The 18,768-nt window shown below is 36.3% G+C and overlaps 1 protein-coding gene across 2 annotated transcripts in view; it reads right to left on the bottom strand.

Annotated features, from left to right (window-relative positions):
• TMEM131 (transmembrane protein 131) overlaps positions 1 to 18,768 on the bottom strand; it is a 91,450-nt gene that overhangs the window by 56,416 nt on the left and 16,266 nt on the right. For both annotated transcript variants that reach the window (XM_030448987.1, XM_030448996.1), the window contains exons 2-3: positions 15,413 to 15,474; positions 4,824 to 4,864 (exon numbers count right to left, since the gene is read on the bottom strand). In XM_030448987.1, the coding sequence (XP_030304847.1) occupies positions 4,824 to 4,864; positions 15,413 to 15,474 (103 nt within the window). The remainder of the gene's footprint in view (positions 1 to 4,823; positions 4,865 to 15,412; positions 15,475 to 18,768) is intronic.

The following is an 18,768-nucleotide window of genomic DNA, read 5'->3' as shown; positions in this document are numbered from 1 at the left end:
TTGTGCAGACTAAGAGTTGGCCAGGAGCCATCTGAATCTATGACATTCAGGAAGAATTCTTATTTTAAAAATGAGACTTCAGAGTTACAAGCAGTCCCTGACATCATCATTACCCTTCACTGCACCATTCACTCTGTCATTAAAGTGAGAGGACATTTACCTCAACTACTAAAATAACTACTTTACTAATAATAATCAGAAGCAACCTACTACCAGATAAGATTCACTGAAGAGCAATTTCATGTCTCAATAAGGTTAATCAGAGATGCAGTTCTAAAGATGGTCAACATATCAGTCAGGAAAGACTGTAGGTGATACGGATGTCCCTCTTTGCTGAGACACAGTCTTCTAAGAATACTCTGCAGCAGTTCTATAAAGTCTTGCTGTTTATCACAGAGTACTAGGCAAGCTCAATTTTAAAAATATTGTGCTCATCTCTGCATTTGGAGATGAAGAAAATGCTTGTTAAATATAGCATAACAGATTTCTTCAAAGTTGGGCAGTAACCATTTTTCTGTATCCTCACTTTACCTTTCCAGTTCTGGGATTTCTGGAGGAGGTCTTTGCTCTGTGGAATCTTATCTGTACCATCTGTAATTGCTGCTGTGGAAAATTCAAATCCAAGCACTACTCTCTGTATTTTTCCCACATTACTTTACCAGGTGTTTAAAGGGTTTTATTTCCTCTCCTGTGCCATAAATTGTAAAGGAATCAAGACAATAGCATTAAATGGTGAAATAGTAAGAGATCATAGAATCACAGAATGATAGAATGGTTTGGGTTGGAAGGGACCTTAAAGATCAACTCATTCTAACACTCCCTGCCATTGGCAGGGGCACTTCCCACTAGACCAAGTGGCTCAAAGCCCCATCAAACCTGGCCTTTGAAAGATCTCAATATTTTATTTAGCAACACAAACTCTTAGAATGCCACTACTTTGTTATTTCTTCTACCACAAGATTAAATGAAAGTGCATCCAGAAATAACCAAGTGAATATTTAAAATCACTAACAAGCCAATATCTCATAGTGGGTACTTTCTGTGACAGAGCATCCTTGAAAGAGGCACCTCAAAGGCAGTACATTTTTGGCTAAAAATGTAAGTAATTAATCATATTTCCCTGAGGGAATCCATGACTTGTTAATATTTTAAAATAAGGCTGAGCTGCATACTTCATAAAATGTTTTTAAAATTTTATAGCTTAAATTATTTAGAAACATGGGTATTAAACACCACCTCAGTGAGAATGTAAACTGCCACAAATTATTTGACCATCTCAGTATCTGGCAATAGCCACTGCTATGAAGTTCAGATGAATAAAAACACTGGAAACAAAGTTTTTCTCAAATTACCCCCAGCTAGTGGTTGGCTCCATCATGCCAACATTAACCCTGTATCAGAAAAACATACTCATTATCTCAGACATGAAACTTCAAAGCTAACACTTCCTGAGGCAGTTGTCTGGGGAAATGTTGGTGGAAGAACAGGGAGAAGCTTGAATAGATGCAGTTCAACCTAACCATAAGCAAAAAGAAAACTAATTAAATGTCTTGTTCATTTCCCTCCTTCCAAATTCCTACTGTTAAAAAGCAGATCAGAGAACTGAATATACTGTCTAGATAGCAAAGAAATAACTGCAAGCTGTATCAAGAAGATTTATAACTACAATAAGACAGATCACCTAGAGAACTTAAGCTTGTGGACCAGAAACCTAGTGTTTTCAGCAGTGTCACTGAAAAAAGCAAACAAACACACAAAAAAACAACAAAACAAAAAAAAAAAAAAAAAAAAAAAAAAAAAAAACAAAAAACAAAAAACACAAAATACAAAAAACAAAAAACAAAAAACCACCACCAAAACACAAACCTTGACAAATATTAGAAAGACTCATATTAAAGCAATAATGACAGTGAGAAATAGACAAAAAACTGGGTATTTACACTGTGATATGGCATTGAAGCATTTGTGATGCAGATCTCTATCACACTGTGACTGAATCCCAAAGAGGCCAGTAATCTGAAGTGGAATGACTATTTCTCCTCGCAAATCTTGAGATTTTTAAAATCCGTAAGCCAGTGTTTTATTAGAACACCATTATTTCCAACACAGAAAGCACTTTTCGTAGAAAAGAAATAGAAATAAAATATCCTGGAAACTTATCTAATCCATAGCCTCAGCCTCAATGACCACCAAATTCAGTTGTTTCCTAGTAGACAAAAAAAAATTGCACATAATCTCAATAAAGAAACCTTCTTGTTGCCATTGAGACTCAATTATCTAAACAAGACAGTGTTCTATTAAACTGTTTCGATAAAGCCTGACTACTCAAGACACAAAATACACTAATCATGGTTCTCATAAGTTCATTTATCATTCCTAAATTAATGTTTTCATTCTTGCAATCTGACATACTGCAATGCATAGCTACAGCTGGTTTAAGTTCCTATCCACAGCTGTGTCCCCTAACATTTTGCAGTCCCCTAGCATCCCATGGACAAATGCAACAAATAACCACAGCACAACAGCTCCTGTTCACAATCTAAATACAAACCCATCATGGCTGGCAGGGCAAAATAAATCATTGGACCATAAACTTCAGCAGCTGAGCCACAAGCACAGATAATCACTTTCTCAGTCACCTGAGTATCCTTGGCAGGAAGGACAGGTAAACAACAACTGGCATGATGGCATCCTAATAAACCACTTGTGTTGTTTGTGAGTTATCAATGACCTGAAGTCCACTTGATTTAATATCACAAACCATGACAGAGAAAAAATGATCACATAGCTTAAGCTACTTGGCTTACAGAAATTGAAATTTTGGAAGTCACTATTAGTTATAATAATACTGCTTGGTAACCTATTTGCTTTGATTCTGCTCTTCTGAAAACACTAAGGATCGTCCTATTTATCTTTCAACTTAGAAGAGGACTTTAATAATGAAATCTAAGAGTTTCCTTAATTGCTGTGCCAAGACTGAGTCCACTAGAGGGTAATGAGTGCAGAAGCAGAACTTCACACCATCAGTCTAAGATACCAAAAAGGGTGAAAAATTCAGTAAACAACATATTAAAAGGACATAATTTTAATTTGATCTTTTAAAAACATATTTGATTACAATAACCAGGAAAATCAAATTCAAGTAACTCTAAACTAACAGTGACTTTTCCTGGGGTAAATCACTCTTCTATCACAGTACAGTTCCCACACGGAAGTGTAACTCCAGTACGCATAAGTGGTAAACAGAAAAACCATTACTGAATACAACTTTGGAAGTAATTATTTATGGAAGCAGTTTAGGGCAATACATATTCTGTTTGCTTAATCCAGTGTTAACAGGCAAGTAGAAAACAAATAGTTCAGTGAAAGTGCCAGGTAGAAAGTTTGAGGCATTTCACAGTTGAGAAAAAAATGGGCAGTAGTCCTGAGGGGCAAAAAGGAGCCCCTCTTGCTGAGGAGGGAGAAAGAAGGCAGATTCAGGAAAGCTACAGCAGGAAAAAGTTTCAAGTTTTATCCAGAGTGACTACGCTGTACTTTTAAAATTAAGAAGCCAATGATAAGTTTAATAAAAGTTTGACAAAATACACATTACCATAATGCACAAATTGCCTCAAGCCTCAGATCAGAATATGAAGTAACCACCTTTTTTCAATATATAATACTATATTAATTACCACAATAAAGATAACCCGATATTATGTTTTAATTTCACTTGGAGTGAAAGACCTGCTACATCCTCCTAAGACTCTTCACCACCTTTATGTTCACTCTTTCTCCCTGACACCCTGAATTCCAAGTATACTTAGAAGCTTAGTACTAGGTAAGCTCAAGTCTACAGAATTTTCATACAATTCAGGAAATTTACATTTCAAAATTTAGGTCTGTATCAAATCAGAAGGCAGCAGAGACTGGTGGCAAGTGGTACAAACAGGATCCAGGTTTTCAACCATAAAATGAAAAACATTGCTTATTTTTTCAGGGACTTTTCAAAACTTGTAAGGAAATGCAGTCAAGCCTATGTTGAAGCAACTACATACATAGTAAAATAAGAATTTTTCACATACTCCTCTGAAATTAAAAAAAGGAACAGTTCTTTCATTAGATTTCCTGGGAAGGAAATGGAAACAGCCTGTAAAAAAACCAAAAAACCTAGCTGTATTTACTGAAAATAAGCTACACTTTGCATGACAGATTGATAAATGCTATTGTATAAGAAACAAACTTCATTATTCCTGTACAATGGATTCATTAAATACACAGGAATATCTAAGAAGTTACGAGAAGCAAGTTAGGGACCAGGGAGAAGGGAGACCACTTCTTTTCCTTCTTAGAAACTATACATCTAAACATGCAAAGCTCTTTCGTAACAGATTCTTTCAGGGTGGGGGGCAATGGCAGGGAAGAATCTATCTAGTAGCAATCTATTTAGTAACATATATAGCAAGTGTTTCTTCAAAAGACCCCAAGAAATTTTGAAACAGGTGAACAAACCCACTCCTTTTTCACCTCAGGAGAATGAAAAAAAAAAAAACAACAAAAAATCTACAAGTAGAATCTCAGATTATTCCTCTTTATTTTCATAGAATCAGTCTCTGGTATACATTGCAAAGTAAACAGAAGACTTCTTCCATTTCTTATTCCATATGTGAAGTGATGTAGATGTCCAATATTAAAAAAATTTGTACATTTTAATTTCCTCTGTATCAGACAACTAACTACGCTTATATTTGATCATTTACACTAAAATTTCATTATTCTAATGAAAAATATCACAAATGTCAGAATAGGATGGCTGTATTAAACTTTTAGAAAATGATGCTTACCTTTTCTGTTGATATGAACTGAGGCCTAAAGTTGTCTCAGTCTGTAAAAGAAAAAATAATTTTACATTTAAGACACTGACAGCATTATGCTTCCTTTGTGAAAGAAAAACAAACAAAAAAACAAAAACGAACAAACAAAAAACCCCAATACAAAACACAAGACCAAAACAAGCTTCAACAAGTTAGTAGATCATATTCTGAAATACAAAGAAAAAACGATTATTTGCCCCTGGAAAAGAACTGCAGTCTGTTCCAGTGGTAAGAGCTCCTACAAACTGTAAGATAAGTAGCAAGTTAACAACTTAAAACTTGAGCACAGAAGTCCAGAAAATAACACTGTGGGGAACAAGAAAAAAACTTACTGTACGTGTAAGAAAAAAACTACGAAGAAAATCTTATAAACCAAATAACAGTCAAGCAATTATCTCACTGGTGTAATTTAGTGATATAGAAAACAATGAACACTATCATCTTTATTTGATTAGGAAACTTTACCTCCTTCCCTGCTAATGATCTTCTAACCTCTATCATTCACACCTTTACTACCACTCTACTGGACATGACAGACAATTACCTGAAAAATAAGGAGGTTAAGTTGTCCAGCAAGTTCCAACTGGTTTACGTTTGTCATAGAAATCCCAGCTCCTTTAGAGGACTGAGTATGGAGAGTCCTGATGCTAAAACATACCTGACTTTTAAAACTTGTCCTCCCACAGGATTTGGGGATCAAAGTGAGGACAGTAGTCCTTCCCTCTCCCTCTCTCTCTTTTTTTTTTTTTTAAGTTTTTTTAGTTTTTTAGGTTTTTTTTTCTAAATTAAGATTAGTCAAAAAATTCTTCTAATAAAAATGTGTATTTTCTTTTGCTTCTTGGGTACACTTCCTTGAAATTTCATAATTACTATTTTTTAAATCACCCAGTCCACACACATTAATATCTGACTCAAAGCTCAAATCTGGACTATAAGAATAAAATCAGTTTTGAAAAATAAATTTAAAATCAGTTTTAGATAACTGACAAATTCTTAAGAAACAGAGCATTTACATGAATGTTTTGCATCATTTGCAACAGAATGTTTGCATCTAGTGTTTCCTAGGAAGTATTGCCTAACACATTAATTGCATAGCTCCATAAAATCTAAGTTTCATCAGAAAAAAACAGATCTCTACCTTCTATACCTTATTTTTAGTCCTCAGATTGGAAAAATAAGAGCAAACCTTCCACTTTTAAACTGCCACCCATTCATTTCTCAAATTAAAAAAAATAAATAGATGGGAACCAAATTAGTGATTCAGGTGGAATTACTTTCTCTTTATCCAAAAAGGACTTGTACTGTCAAAAGCTGGTTTAGCAATGCACACAAATGTTTGTTCAATTCATTAAGCCACTGAATTCTTCAAGTCCAGAATAGCAGGATCTTATAAGCTGTGCAGAAAATTCTTATTGCTTGTGTATTTTTAAAATTGTCTTAATAAGCTTCTAATAATAAGTATATGTAATTGTTATTTAACTACTTTTCCATTATAAATCTGACAGCCATGAGAATCACTGTCTGCCTTCCCAATTTTCCTTTATTTTTGTTGTTCTGTTTGAAGCATTCTTTTAAAAAAGCATACCAGAACACAACTGGCTCTAAGGGCTCTGCAGGAGATGTTGCACAGCCTACTCAGGGGAAATAGGACTAATGCTTGCTTAAAAGGACTAAACAGCCCGAGTTACCTGAATGCAGTGGAGATGCATGCTGATCTTCACCACAGCAAGCAACCATAGATCTAGGCTAGAAGATAAACTGATCAGTAAGTCCCAGTGGTTATGAGCTTTCTACACAACCCTGATGCACGTAGCAAGTGGTATGCTCCCAGTGTTGATGATGAAGTTTTACACTTGAAGATCCAGGCAATACAAGCAGTAATGTAAACGTACCCAAAATTTAAACAAATCCTTTTTCAGTGTTTTCTCTACTACCTGAAAACATCTGCTCTTTCTCCCTACCAACAACTACAAGTATCCATCTCGGTTTTTCACTACATTAGTCATTTAAAACCACTGTTCTCCTGATTTCACCAGTTCTATTCTTCCAGGCTTTACATGCACACCACTGACTTTCAGGCCTTCTGAAGACAACCAAAAATTACTGAGACAGTGTTCCTGTGAAATACTGTTACACAACTGCTTTTTTGCTGCGATAGTTAATTTTCTCCCTGGCATGGGGCTGTGTTTTGTATTTGTGCTGAAAAGTGCCGATAACAGACCCATGGTTCAGTTACTGCTGAGCAGAGTCCAGGCCCATTCTGTTTCTCACACACCTGGATCAGTGAGGAGGCTGGGGCTGCACTGCTTACACCAGCTGACCAAAGGGTTATCCCACACCACTCGACATCATGCTCAGCATGTAAAGGTGTGAGAAGACAGAGAAACAGGAACATTTGGAGTGATGGCATTTGTCTTCCCAAGTAACTGTTATGCAAGATGAGTCCTAGCTTTCCTGGAGATGGCTGAGCACCTGCCTGCAATGGGAAGTAGTGAATTAATTCCTTGTTGATTTTACCTATTACACTCTTTTTATCTCAACCCATGAGCTTTCTCACCTTTACCCTTCCAATTCTGCCTCTCCACCCCACTGAGAGGAGGAGTGAGCTAGTAGCTGTATGGGGCTGAGCTGCTGGCTGGGGTTTAACCATATCAGCAATCAAACCATGAAGTTAACAGGTATATAAACACCCCATGTCCCTTACCAGTGGCCTTGAAGGTGCATTATTTACTGCAATTAAATACAACCTTCCTTTCAGTAATTTTAGTTCCTCTACAAACATAACTAAAGCACATCGTTAAATTACCAGCAGTTACCTGACAGTCAGATGACAAAGTTAACAGGTTCAGATCCTATGACAAGGCAACTAAAATAGCCATGACCAACACTGCCCCATCCTTGACAACCAGCTTTGGCTCTCACAAGAGAGCATGTTCTGTAAGTTTTAAATTATTCAGTAGAGAAAGCTTTTTGTTATATGTGCTTTTAAGCACCATAACTGGCAGACAACACCCCTACTCTTGGGCTCAGTCTAAGATTCCACCCAGGCCAACTTTAAGATGAAGGGCAATGGAAATAAAATTCAACTCCAAAAAATACAGAAACAAATGGAAGTACACATCACTGAAAATAGCTGAACTGCTACATATCTATGGCTGCAGTTAACTGTTGGGAGATAAATTCTCTGGCTGATACTACCCTCAGGTTTTCCCTCCCATGTTCTGAAATCACAGATCTGCTATAAAAATATTAGTGTAATATCTGTACATAAAGTTTGAAATCACAAATCACTGTGATAGGACATCATACTTCTGAAATATATTTAAGAGCAAAAGTCCATTAAAGATTCACACTTATAAGCAAGAGTCTGTATTCATGCTTTCAGATGTCTGTTGAATACAAACAAAATGACAAATTCATTTCAATTACACTTCTTGTATTTTGGGCAGGGGGTTGGTGGGTTTTTTTGTTTGAGGTTTTTTGTGGGTATTATATGGGGTTTGATGGGCACTTTTTAGGGATTTTGCTTATTGTTTTTGTTGTGATTTTTATTTCTTTTTAAATCAGGGTCAATCAAGAGCAAAGAAATAGCATACCAGCTTCAGTAGCTCATCAACCATAGCATCACGGAACTAAACCAAAAATAAATCTCATGCGGCAGTTTCTATAATTACCACTCATTTTTATTACACGTCAATCTTTAGAGTTGTGCAGTAAACAAAAACATAGAACACTTAACTGAACACGTTTGTAATTTTTTTATTTATCCTCAGATAAAACTGTGGACCTACCGTGCTGCAGTCTGGCATGCGATTTTTCCTACACAACCGTACAAAACTGTCAAACAGAAATGCCCAGAACCCAAACCATGTACCAAATCCATCTAATATTTGAAGTATAGATTTTGTTGAATACTGCCAATTTATAATGCAAAGAGAAATAATACGATGCTCTGAAATAAACAGTTTATTCTTTTCTTCTGTCAGGGATACAACTGCAATACAGCAGTGCAATATATGATTTGTAGGGATTTTTTTTTAAATCTTAGCTGTACGGAAGAAGTGTTACAAATAGCAAAATACTACCCTGTAATGTACAGATTAGGAAGAAGGCTGCATGTGCACACTATTTCTATTTCAAGAGACATAATAAGCTACATTACAGGGAAAAATTAAACGGCATTAATTGCCTGACCCAACTGGCTGCCTAACAACAAAAAATAAGGTCAGCACAAAAGAAACAGTAGTAATATAGAACTGAGTGGGAAAAAGAAGTGGGGGGGAGGGGAAATCACCCCTTTTAGCAGTACTGTGGGTTTATAATCCCTCTACCAAAAAGGCTGTGTTCATGTCCTGTGGATAGATGATTATTTCAGGTTGGATTTTTGTGTTTGATGCTTTGGTTTTGTTAGGGTTTTTTTTGTTTTTTTGTTAAATGTATTTAGGCTGTTGCTACTAACAGTTCATGCCTTAATTTATCTCTTATATAACCCCTGAAGGATTAAACTATAAACCAAAGAGATTTCAGAATAAAGATCTTGAGACAACTTGCACACAGAGAGTTAGAAAATTTGAAGGCTGTCAGCCAGCACCAGTTTCAAGACTTGTAACAGCCCCTCTCCAGATGCTTCTATCCTCAAGAAAGATTTCACAGAGAGTCTGTACCTGAAAGCACACCTTTATGTCAGTAGAGTTATGGAATGATACCAGACTACCTTGTGCACATGGAAAATTGAGAACCAGACATCAGAGTCTGAAGGCCATCTCTAAAGACATATTTGTAGTTGTCAACTTTAGCCAGAAAACAACACCAAAAAAATTCCACAAAAAGAAAAAAAACCCAACTAACCCACCACCAAAAAAACCCAAAAAAACCCCACCAAAAAACAAAGCAAGCCCCAAAACAAACAAAAAAAACCTCACAACACAACCAATCAAAAATTTAAAAAGGTTAATGTCTCACCTCTTTGTTATAATACTTATTTTTTACTTCTTGGGAAGAGGTCATATTACCTAGCACTACATTCAGTCATCTAAACATAGGTATCTGCTGCCACTTGAGATTAATGTCCTAGGCAACCTGCCTGGTCTCAGACACACATTCAGAAGGGCACACAGTTTCTCCTGTGCCCTGTGTCCTGCCAGGTCCATGTAGTTGTCCAGGATAGCCCAGGCCATCTTAAATAGCACTGGCTACCTATGTTTCAGCAGCTGTCCTAAAGTTTTTAAAAAAGGATGGCAGTGGAGAGGGGGAAGGTCTTGATCAAGACCTGAGGTTTCTGGACACCAAATACATTTCTTCAGTGTTACCAAAATTCTCAACAACCAAAACTTTCTGTATTTCTATACAAGAGAATCCACATTTACAAGACTCTTTCAGTTTTAATTTTATATGAGTATTTTACATATTGTTATTTTATTGTAAGGCTGGTTCCTTCTTGTAGAAAGCTATGTGCTGCTTGCCACTCAATGTTGAGTGGCAACTACAAAACTGATATGTAGATGGCAGCTAAAATTTTTACTGCTGCATTCAGGAGCTCTATGCTAGTAAGTAGGCTAATTATGAGAAACATAATTAATGATTAATATCTTGCTTAAGGTTATGAAAAAAATGAACACTAATCTGCAAGGTAGCTGAAAGTGCATTGAACTGATTCATTCTTGCCAAACTCTCATAAGGAAATAGACACATCAGTCCATGTTAGCTGATGCAACACATGCTACTGACATTAGCTTTGCAACAGTTAGTTACTCATGGGTGTCAACTAATTATTTTTTAACTAAGGCCTGGGAATGACAATTCTTCCAATAATAGAAGAAACTGCTATTTTTTTCCCTAGCAACAGAATTTAGCTGCTCACAAGCAATGACAATGAACTGAGATGGCTTTTATTCTTTAAAAAAAATAATAAAAAAATAATACAAAATCACACTAATTGGATGGAAGCTCCAGAGGCTATCTAGTCAACCTTTTCTCAGGGGAAGTCAGCACAGGTTGCTCAGAGCACTGGGCCACTGAGCTCTGAATATCTCCCAAGACAGAAATTCTATGACCTCTGCACATAATCACAACCTGGTCCAGTGCTTGATCATCTTCAAGTATAAAAGCTTTTTCCTTACTTGGTTTTGGAATGTCCCATGCAGAAATTTCTGTGCTTCCACTGTGTACAGTGAAAAATGAGGCTACTGTCAATTTTACAGTGCCCACAACTATTTTTTTCTCTTGGACTTCTCTTCTAAAGGCTGAAGAAATGTATCCTAATGTGAGAAGCATTCCAGCCCCCTAATTACCCCAGTATTCCTCTTCTCTGCTTGCTCCAGTATGTTAGTGCCTTCTTTGTACAGGTATCTCTCAGACTGAACACAATATTCCAGCTGCAGCCCCTCAAGCTCTCAAGTGTGGGAGAAATCACATGCCTTATCTTCTGGCTTCACACAGTTCAGTATGCTGGCAGCCTTCCTTCCCAATAAGGGCACAAAACTATCTTATGTTCAACTAGCTGTCTACCAGGAGCCTTCAGGTCTTTTCTGCAGCATTGCTGTCCAGTCAGTCACTTCCCAGCCTGTCCTTTTACACAGGGTTATTCTCTCACAGCTGCAGGACATGCATTTGCCTTAGTTGAATGTCATGAGGCTCCTCTCAGCCTGCCTAAGTTCCTCTGAATAGCAGCCTTGCTTTCCTCTCTATTAACAGCTTCCCCTAATTTAATAGCATCCACAACCTTCCCAAGTGTATTCTCCATACCACCATCCAGGCTGCTAATGAAGACATTAAACAGCATCATCCTCAGTATCAGGCTCCATCATGGGTAACTGACTGCAAGCTGCACTGTAGAGTGCACTCATGGAAGACAATGGTCCAGGCACCTTATTGCCAACTTACAGTCTCTGTCTTGGTTATATTGATATTAACGAAGATCCTATCAAAACCCTTTTAAAAGTCAACATAAAATGTGAAAAATCAAGGTAATAAAAAAATATCTTTAAACTTTACACCCTGAAAACAGTTATCACTGACACATCAGAACTGAATGGTTGCTACTTCAAAGATACTCCTTCACCAAGTCATACAAAGTTGAAGCACTCGTTTTGCCAAAAACACTGAAATTCACAGAATTATAAAATGGTTTGGGTTGAAAGGGACTTTAAAGAACTCATTCCAAGACCCCTGCCATAGGCAGGGACATCTCCCACTAGACCAGGTTGCTCAAAGCCCCATCCAACCTGGCCTTGAACACTTCCAGGGAGGGGGCAGCCACAACTTCCCTGGGCAACCTGTGCCAGTGTCTCACCAACCTCATTGTAAATTTCTCCAGTAAGATATGAGCATTGCTGATTCCCAGGCATCTAATGCAGTCCTGTAGCTTTCTCATTGCAAAGGCAACACAAACCATATTAAGGTTCTGGGTATTTTAAGATTCGGGACAAAATCTCATTTCCAGTTTTTGTGACTAACAGTTTACAATCACAGTCAGGTATGTATTATGTACAAGCAGATATATCACGTATATATATAACGACACAGGTTTTCTTTTTCCCCTATTCTAGCCTCTCCTTCAGTTGAATGCTCCCTTGTCAGTGTCAGACCATGTCCTCTGTCTATCGTGATTATTTGAAACCTTGTCCAGATTCAACAGATGCTTCAAGCTTGTGAAAAAGCATTTCACACACTTAAGATTATTGCAGTAAGGCTAAGTGTGGGATTCATGTTAAGTGCATTTAACTGAAGAGTCTTGTAATTTTTTTTTATTGTACAAATCGATTACCTTAAAAATAATACTACATAAGAAGTACTTTCCAAACACCTAGTCTGAAGAGAAGGTCACTAACTCTGAAAACAGTGGCCCCATCTACAATGTGCAGAAGCATTACATAACTGAGACAAGCACTCTCACAAATTTTTTGCTCTGAAAAATAAATTTTACTTTACTGTTCACTTTTCAAAACAAAGTCTTCAAAGAGTCACATAGCAGGGTGGCTTAATATGAAAGGATAATTTATTAAAAGGAACAGTTGCCATTTATTTCAGCACTCCTAATATTTGCAGATGACATCATCGTCAGTGGCTTGAAGCATCTGTTGAATCTGGACAAGGTTTCAAATAATCACGATAGACAGAGGACATGGTCTGACACTGACAAGGGAGCATTCAACTGAAGGAGAGGCAGTAGTACATTAAAGACAAGATTATGACAGGAGAGCATAATTAAATACATACTATGAGTGCAAACAAAATGCTGTCAGAAATTCACAACTGATTTTGGAATTACTAAAACAAGCATTACTACACAGGAAGCAACTACTCTGTCCTTTCTCAAAGCCTCAGAGTACTAATGTCTCCATTAAATGCTGCTCTAAGTAGTGTGTAGACAAATAAAAAAACAATAAAGAAAGTTACAGGGTGTTCTTTAACATTTATATGAAGAAGCTATAGGTGTCTTTTAGTATAAAATTATCATTATGAAGAGGGGAAAAAAAAAAGAAACCACACCATAACAAAAAACTAACTGAAAATATATCGGAGAAAAAAGAAGGAACAAAACCACATTACACATGAAACAAATATGTACTGAAGGAAAACTGTGAAAATTACTTCTCTAGAAATTTTGAGAAGAGTCAACCATCTGCCAAGGGTAGTCAATCTACATATATACTACCTGAAGAAAGTACTAGGTGATCTAAGGTCCATTCTGACCAAACAAATCTATGACTCTGAGGTGCCAACCAACTATACAGATATCTGTAAATTGTCTGCTACTGAAGAAATAAAAACAAGCTACACTGCATTGAATAATATACATTAGCACAACTCCTACCCTATGTTCAGAATCTAAATAAATTATTTGAAGAATTAAAAAATTTGAGTCTTTAAGGGGGCTCATTTGTGCAAAGAATAGACAGAACTAGGAAATACTCATTATCATAATTCAAACCACAGGCTAAAGTAGCATCAATTTATTCATATATAAACTGTTAATCTAAACATGTATACTAAAGAATAAAATTCTCAGTTACTCTGTTATGACAGATGGCAAAGCTACATACACCATACAGCACTTCCTAACACATTTTTTTTTAAATCATCTGAAGGTGACATAGTAACTCAATATTGTCTAATGCTATCATTGTTGTATTTACTCTGTAATGATGGATGACCTACAAGCAACAAATATTTGTGAAAACTTACAGAAAGCTGGAAAGAGAACCATTCAAGGTTTAAAATTTTAAGTGCTGTTCACAATATGTAAATCTGTTTCTGCAACAATTAATTTGCTTTGGTTTTATTTTTTAATTGCAGTAAATAGTCATAAGAGGTCACCATATTAGTCTCTCCGGAAAAAAAACAAGTATCATTCTGATACAATAAGTTAGTTTTATTTATGTAGGTATTTTCGGCTTATGCACCACAGCCATAATATAAACCACAGAAGCTATTTATTAGCAATTGTCTCCCTTGCTTTGTTTTAAATCAAATATTCAGCAGTGTATTAGGATAAGTAGTAGCCATATGAAAGCCAAAGTACCACCAAGTTTACAGTGCAAAATCCAGATTTGTTTGACTTTGTCTCACCATATTTAAATTAATTTTCCTGTTTCTGTTGCATTTTGGAATAAAGCTGGAATGATTAAAAACACCTTCATAAATATGAAATGAATATATTATCACAAGCCCAAAACTATACAGTTTGAAGACCCTTTATACATACTATACATTTGATGACCCTAAGACTAGGTGGGAAGTAGGAATAGTAAATGAACCACTGCACTGGTAACTAACCATGTCAAACAGTCACATGCCATGTGCCTTAATCTTTTACACAATTGATTGGTTTCTTCTTTCTCCTCTCCTCCCTCTCAACTACCAGGACTTACTTTTAAAAAAAATTCTCAACATAAATACAATCCACAAAACGCATATTTATGAAATTCTAGTCAATAGAACTGCATAGCTTTAAAGTATCAAGCCATGTTGCTATGTATTCAATCCTAATTACTACTACCATTTCAAAAATATCAGCACATATTCTTTAAAGTTAACTTTTCATCCACTTTGACTCCTGTCAAAAGGGAGAAGGATAGCAACACTATATCTGAAAATCAAATCTGTATTTGCAACAGCAACCACCTAACTGCAGTAATTTGAACTTTCTTTGAACTCAGTGATGTCATGGTCCCAAGGGCGCCCTTTCCATTTGGGAATCTCACAGCACTTCAGTTCCTCTGTGCTGCCCAGTTGCATCTCAACTCTGCACAAGGATTAGTCTTAAACACAAAGCCTCCTGCAGGTTTTTTGAGGAAAAGAAAAACCTGGACAAACAGGCCAGACAAAACCCGTGGTGAACCTCACCAGCTTCCAAAAATAGCAGATCAGGGAACCAGAACCTCAGGACACACCAAAGAATACTGTTGAAATTAACTCTAGAAGGTCCAAAAGTTTTCTGGACTTAAATTTGATGTTCGCTGATTTTCAAAAATCCACTCATCCATAAGTTTCAAAATGGAGCTTTGAAAAAGATGATGAATTGCTACTAGTTCAGATTATTTTCTCTGCCTACATACCTGCAATAGGTCTCCTTCATCAAAACGCAGCATTTCTATTATGCCATCCGACTGGATGAAAGCTGAGAAGAAAAGCAAAAAACTAAGTTACTTAAGAGAAAAACATTTTGTTATTAAGAAAAGCAACACCTAGAGCCAGCTGTACCTCATTGTGTAGACAGAGCTATGACAATCCATAATAACAGCAGTATAATGAACTACCAAATATTAGTCCATGATACTATTTTTAGCTCCGAGAGCCTCAATTCCAAGACTCTCGTATTAGTAAGTCTGACACTTCACAAATCAATATTTTGACATAAAAGTATTTAACTCCAAAGGGAATAACTCCTTCTATGTTCCCTAAACATGGTGGTTGTACCAAACTGACTCAGTACTTCAACCAGTATGACTGACTAGGTGCCTGAAAAACTAAGTTTAATACCTCTAAGCCCACAAAGAATTCCAACGCTTAAAAATGGTACTCATTGACACTTATGTTCCTAAAATACCAACTGTGTATCCATAAAGTCTTGGTTGTACTGTTCCTTCATCCTCAGCACAGCAAGAACTCTCACCCATCTTGACAGTAATGGAATAAAATTTGAAACTGCTTAAAAGTGTTTGTATTATATAACTGAACTTGATGAAAAGTTCATGCCTCAGTCACATACAGGATCCTCAAATTAGGCATTCTTCCTACACTCATCTCCTCTTAAATATTTGGTCAGGCTGTCGCTCTTCAGTTCTCTCAAAATATAGGAATGCTACTTTATTTTAAAGGCAAATAAAGGAGGGAAATGCCCTTGCTGCAAAATACAATAATCTGTGCAAGAATGATTATGTTTTAAAGAAGAAACAAATTCAGAAATGTCTAAATTTTAGCCCCCAGGACTGTTCACACACACACAGAAATTAGGTCGTCTTTAGGATAAAATAGAGTAACAACTTTAAACCAGAAAATTTTATTGTAAAAAAAAAAATCCCTCTAGCTATACTCTTCCCCTACCCTCTTTTTCCCCTCACTGTCTTTACCAGTCAACTAGATGAAATTTGGAGTGAGAACACACCTGTCTTTTCAACAAAGAGGAACACCTTCAACAGGAAGAAGGTTAAAGGTTTCTCAGCACACAGAAGCATGTAGGTGCTTTTAAACCTCCACCTCCCACTCTGAAGATCAGTGTTTTATCAGAAACAATTGTAACGTTCACCAACATTGCCTCTTGTCTCTGGTGTTTTAAAAGAAAAAAGGGACATTACTTTCCTGAAAGCAAAAATAATAAAGAAGCCCTCCTGGTGGACAGGAGTATAGGAACCTACCACAGAGAGAAACACTATTTTTGACATATATTTGTCCAAAGCATTTTCTCACTGGCTGCTTTAGTGACACCTCACTCAGCATCCAAAATTTAATCTACTACTTATCACTGTTTTCAAACCCATTCTACACCTGACTCTTCCAATATTTTGACACCTTCTCCTAAAAGGTACAAAATCCTGCTTTCACAAAGCAGGACCTTTTCACAAACGTACAACCCTGCTTTCACATATCAAAAGGAAGTTATCATAAACTGAAGATAGCTGCTGTTATGTCCAAAGGTCTCTTGTAGTATACACACCCAGAAAAAATAAATTTAAAAAGCCACAAAGAAAAAAAAAACAACAACAACCAAATACCGCAAACAACAAAATTCTATACAATTACTTTCCAAGCTACCATACCACAGAATTCTAATGCTTAATGACACAGGCCTAGAAAGCCACCCAGCTCATGTTGATGTGTGAAAAATCACCAGAGAGGGGCTTTAAAGGGGCTCAGACAATAAACAATATACAGGTCTGAAAATATTACAGTGACAAGAGCAGTAGTAGTCAGTCATGCCAGCAATATCCTTGATATTTTTGTGTGCATTTATTGTTACTGCATTAATGATTAAAACAAACAAACAAAACCACACACAAATGTCATCCTTAATCCAAGAATTAGGGATTTGGTCAATCATTTATATTGAACAACTACACAGAAGACAGGACAAGAGATTAAAACAAAACCAAATCAAAACAGAATTTAAACATCTGTTACAAGATCAAGTTCTATAGCTTATGAAGATTTTGGCCTAAATTTCTGGAACAGGTCTATTAGTTTAAAGTTTAATCCTAGAAATGAAGAACAAGTGAATTCTTGCTAAATTAACTGGCAATACATGCCATTAACTGGCAATGTAAGACATACAAATTGCTTTTTTGGGTAACAACTCAAAGCTATAAGAGAAGTACAACACAAGAAATGGGAAAATGAAGATTTGACATGCTAGGTTAAAAAGCAAAATATGACAGTGCAACACAATTTCATAGAAATGTCATGCCTGTGAAAAAACAACAACAAAAAAAACCAAACAAAAAAAACCCACAAAAAAAACAAAACAAAACAAAAAACCCCAAAACAAAACAAAAAAAAACACAACAAAAAAACCATACACCATAAAAGTGTCAATTCTTAATTTAGGGACAAATCCAGAATGAAATAATGTTTCCTTATGTGTTTGATTTATTGCAGGTTTAATAAACACTTGTCAATAAGAGCACATTTTCCTAACATTCACAAAGAATTGCAAGTCTGAGGTTGGATTTTTTTTGCATTCTTTCATCTTCTAGCTTTCTGCTCTTGAAACAAAAAATACACAGAATTTGACTGTGACTTGAGGCACCCAAAAATATCAGAAAACAATTCTTTATATTCATAATCTATCATAAACTAGTAAACCACAAAATGTTATTTCTTCAGATGTATGTTTTTACGTTGAACTACAAATTCTTGGTATTTTCAAGCCATTTTCCCCATCTTAAATATTATACACTATAGGTAGAAAGAACAGAAAGCAGCAACAATTCTTCCCCGAGTTTAACACACAGAGAAGCTCACAGGAGCGAGGCAGAACCTTCTAACAAAGCAGCTGGAACACAGGCAGCTTCTGCAAACCCAGAACACTGGCAGTCACTCTGAAGTTATGTCATCTTTGTTGCACCTTTTGAATAGAGCAGCAGATGTTAGAGAATATTTTGAGTGCACAGCACTGTTAAATAGAAGTACCATTCAACATTGTATCATTTAAGAAATGTTTTCAGAGAGCAGATGAGAGTGCCAGGTGAAGTCAGATGCACTGCAAAACTTGGCTGCTGGCCATTCTGCAGCAGTCGCATGGCAACTCAGACCATGATGAAGTTTGTGGTTGTACCTTTTACTGTTTTAGACTAACTCTCAAGTTTTTGTTTCTGTTTTATCTACGTGTATCTACTGCGATGAAAGCAAGGAAATTACAAGTAAATACCTACACCTTTGTGAGATGAAAGCTTGTTTTTGCAACTGACTTCTCCGA

The sequence above is a fragment of the Calypte anna genome, chromosome 1 (genome assembly GCF_003957555.1).
Source record: "Calypte anna isolate BGI_N300 chromosome 1, bCalAnn1_v1.p, whole genome shotgun sequence".
NCBI lineage: Eukaryota > Metazoa > Chordata > Aves > Apodiformes > Trochilidae > Calypte > Calypte anna.
Note: the sequence above shows the minus strand (reverse complement) of the source record. Positions and strands in the feature narration are given on the sequence as shown.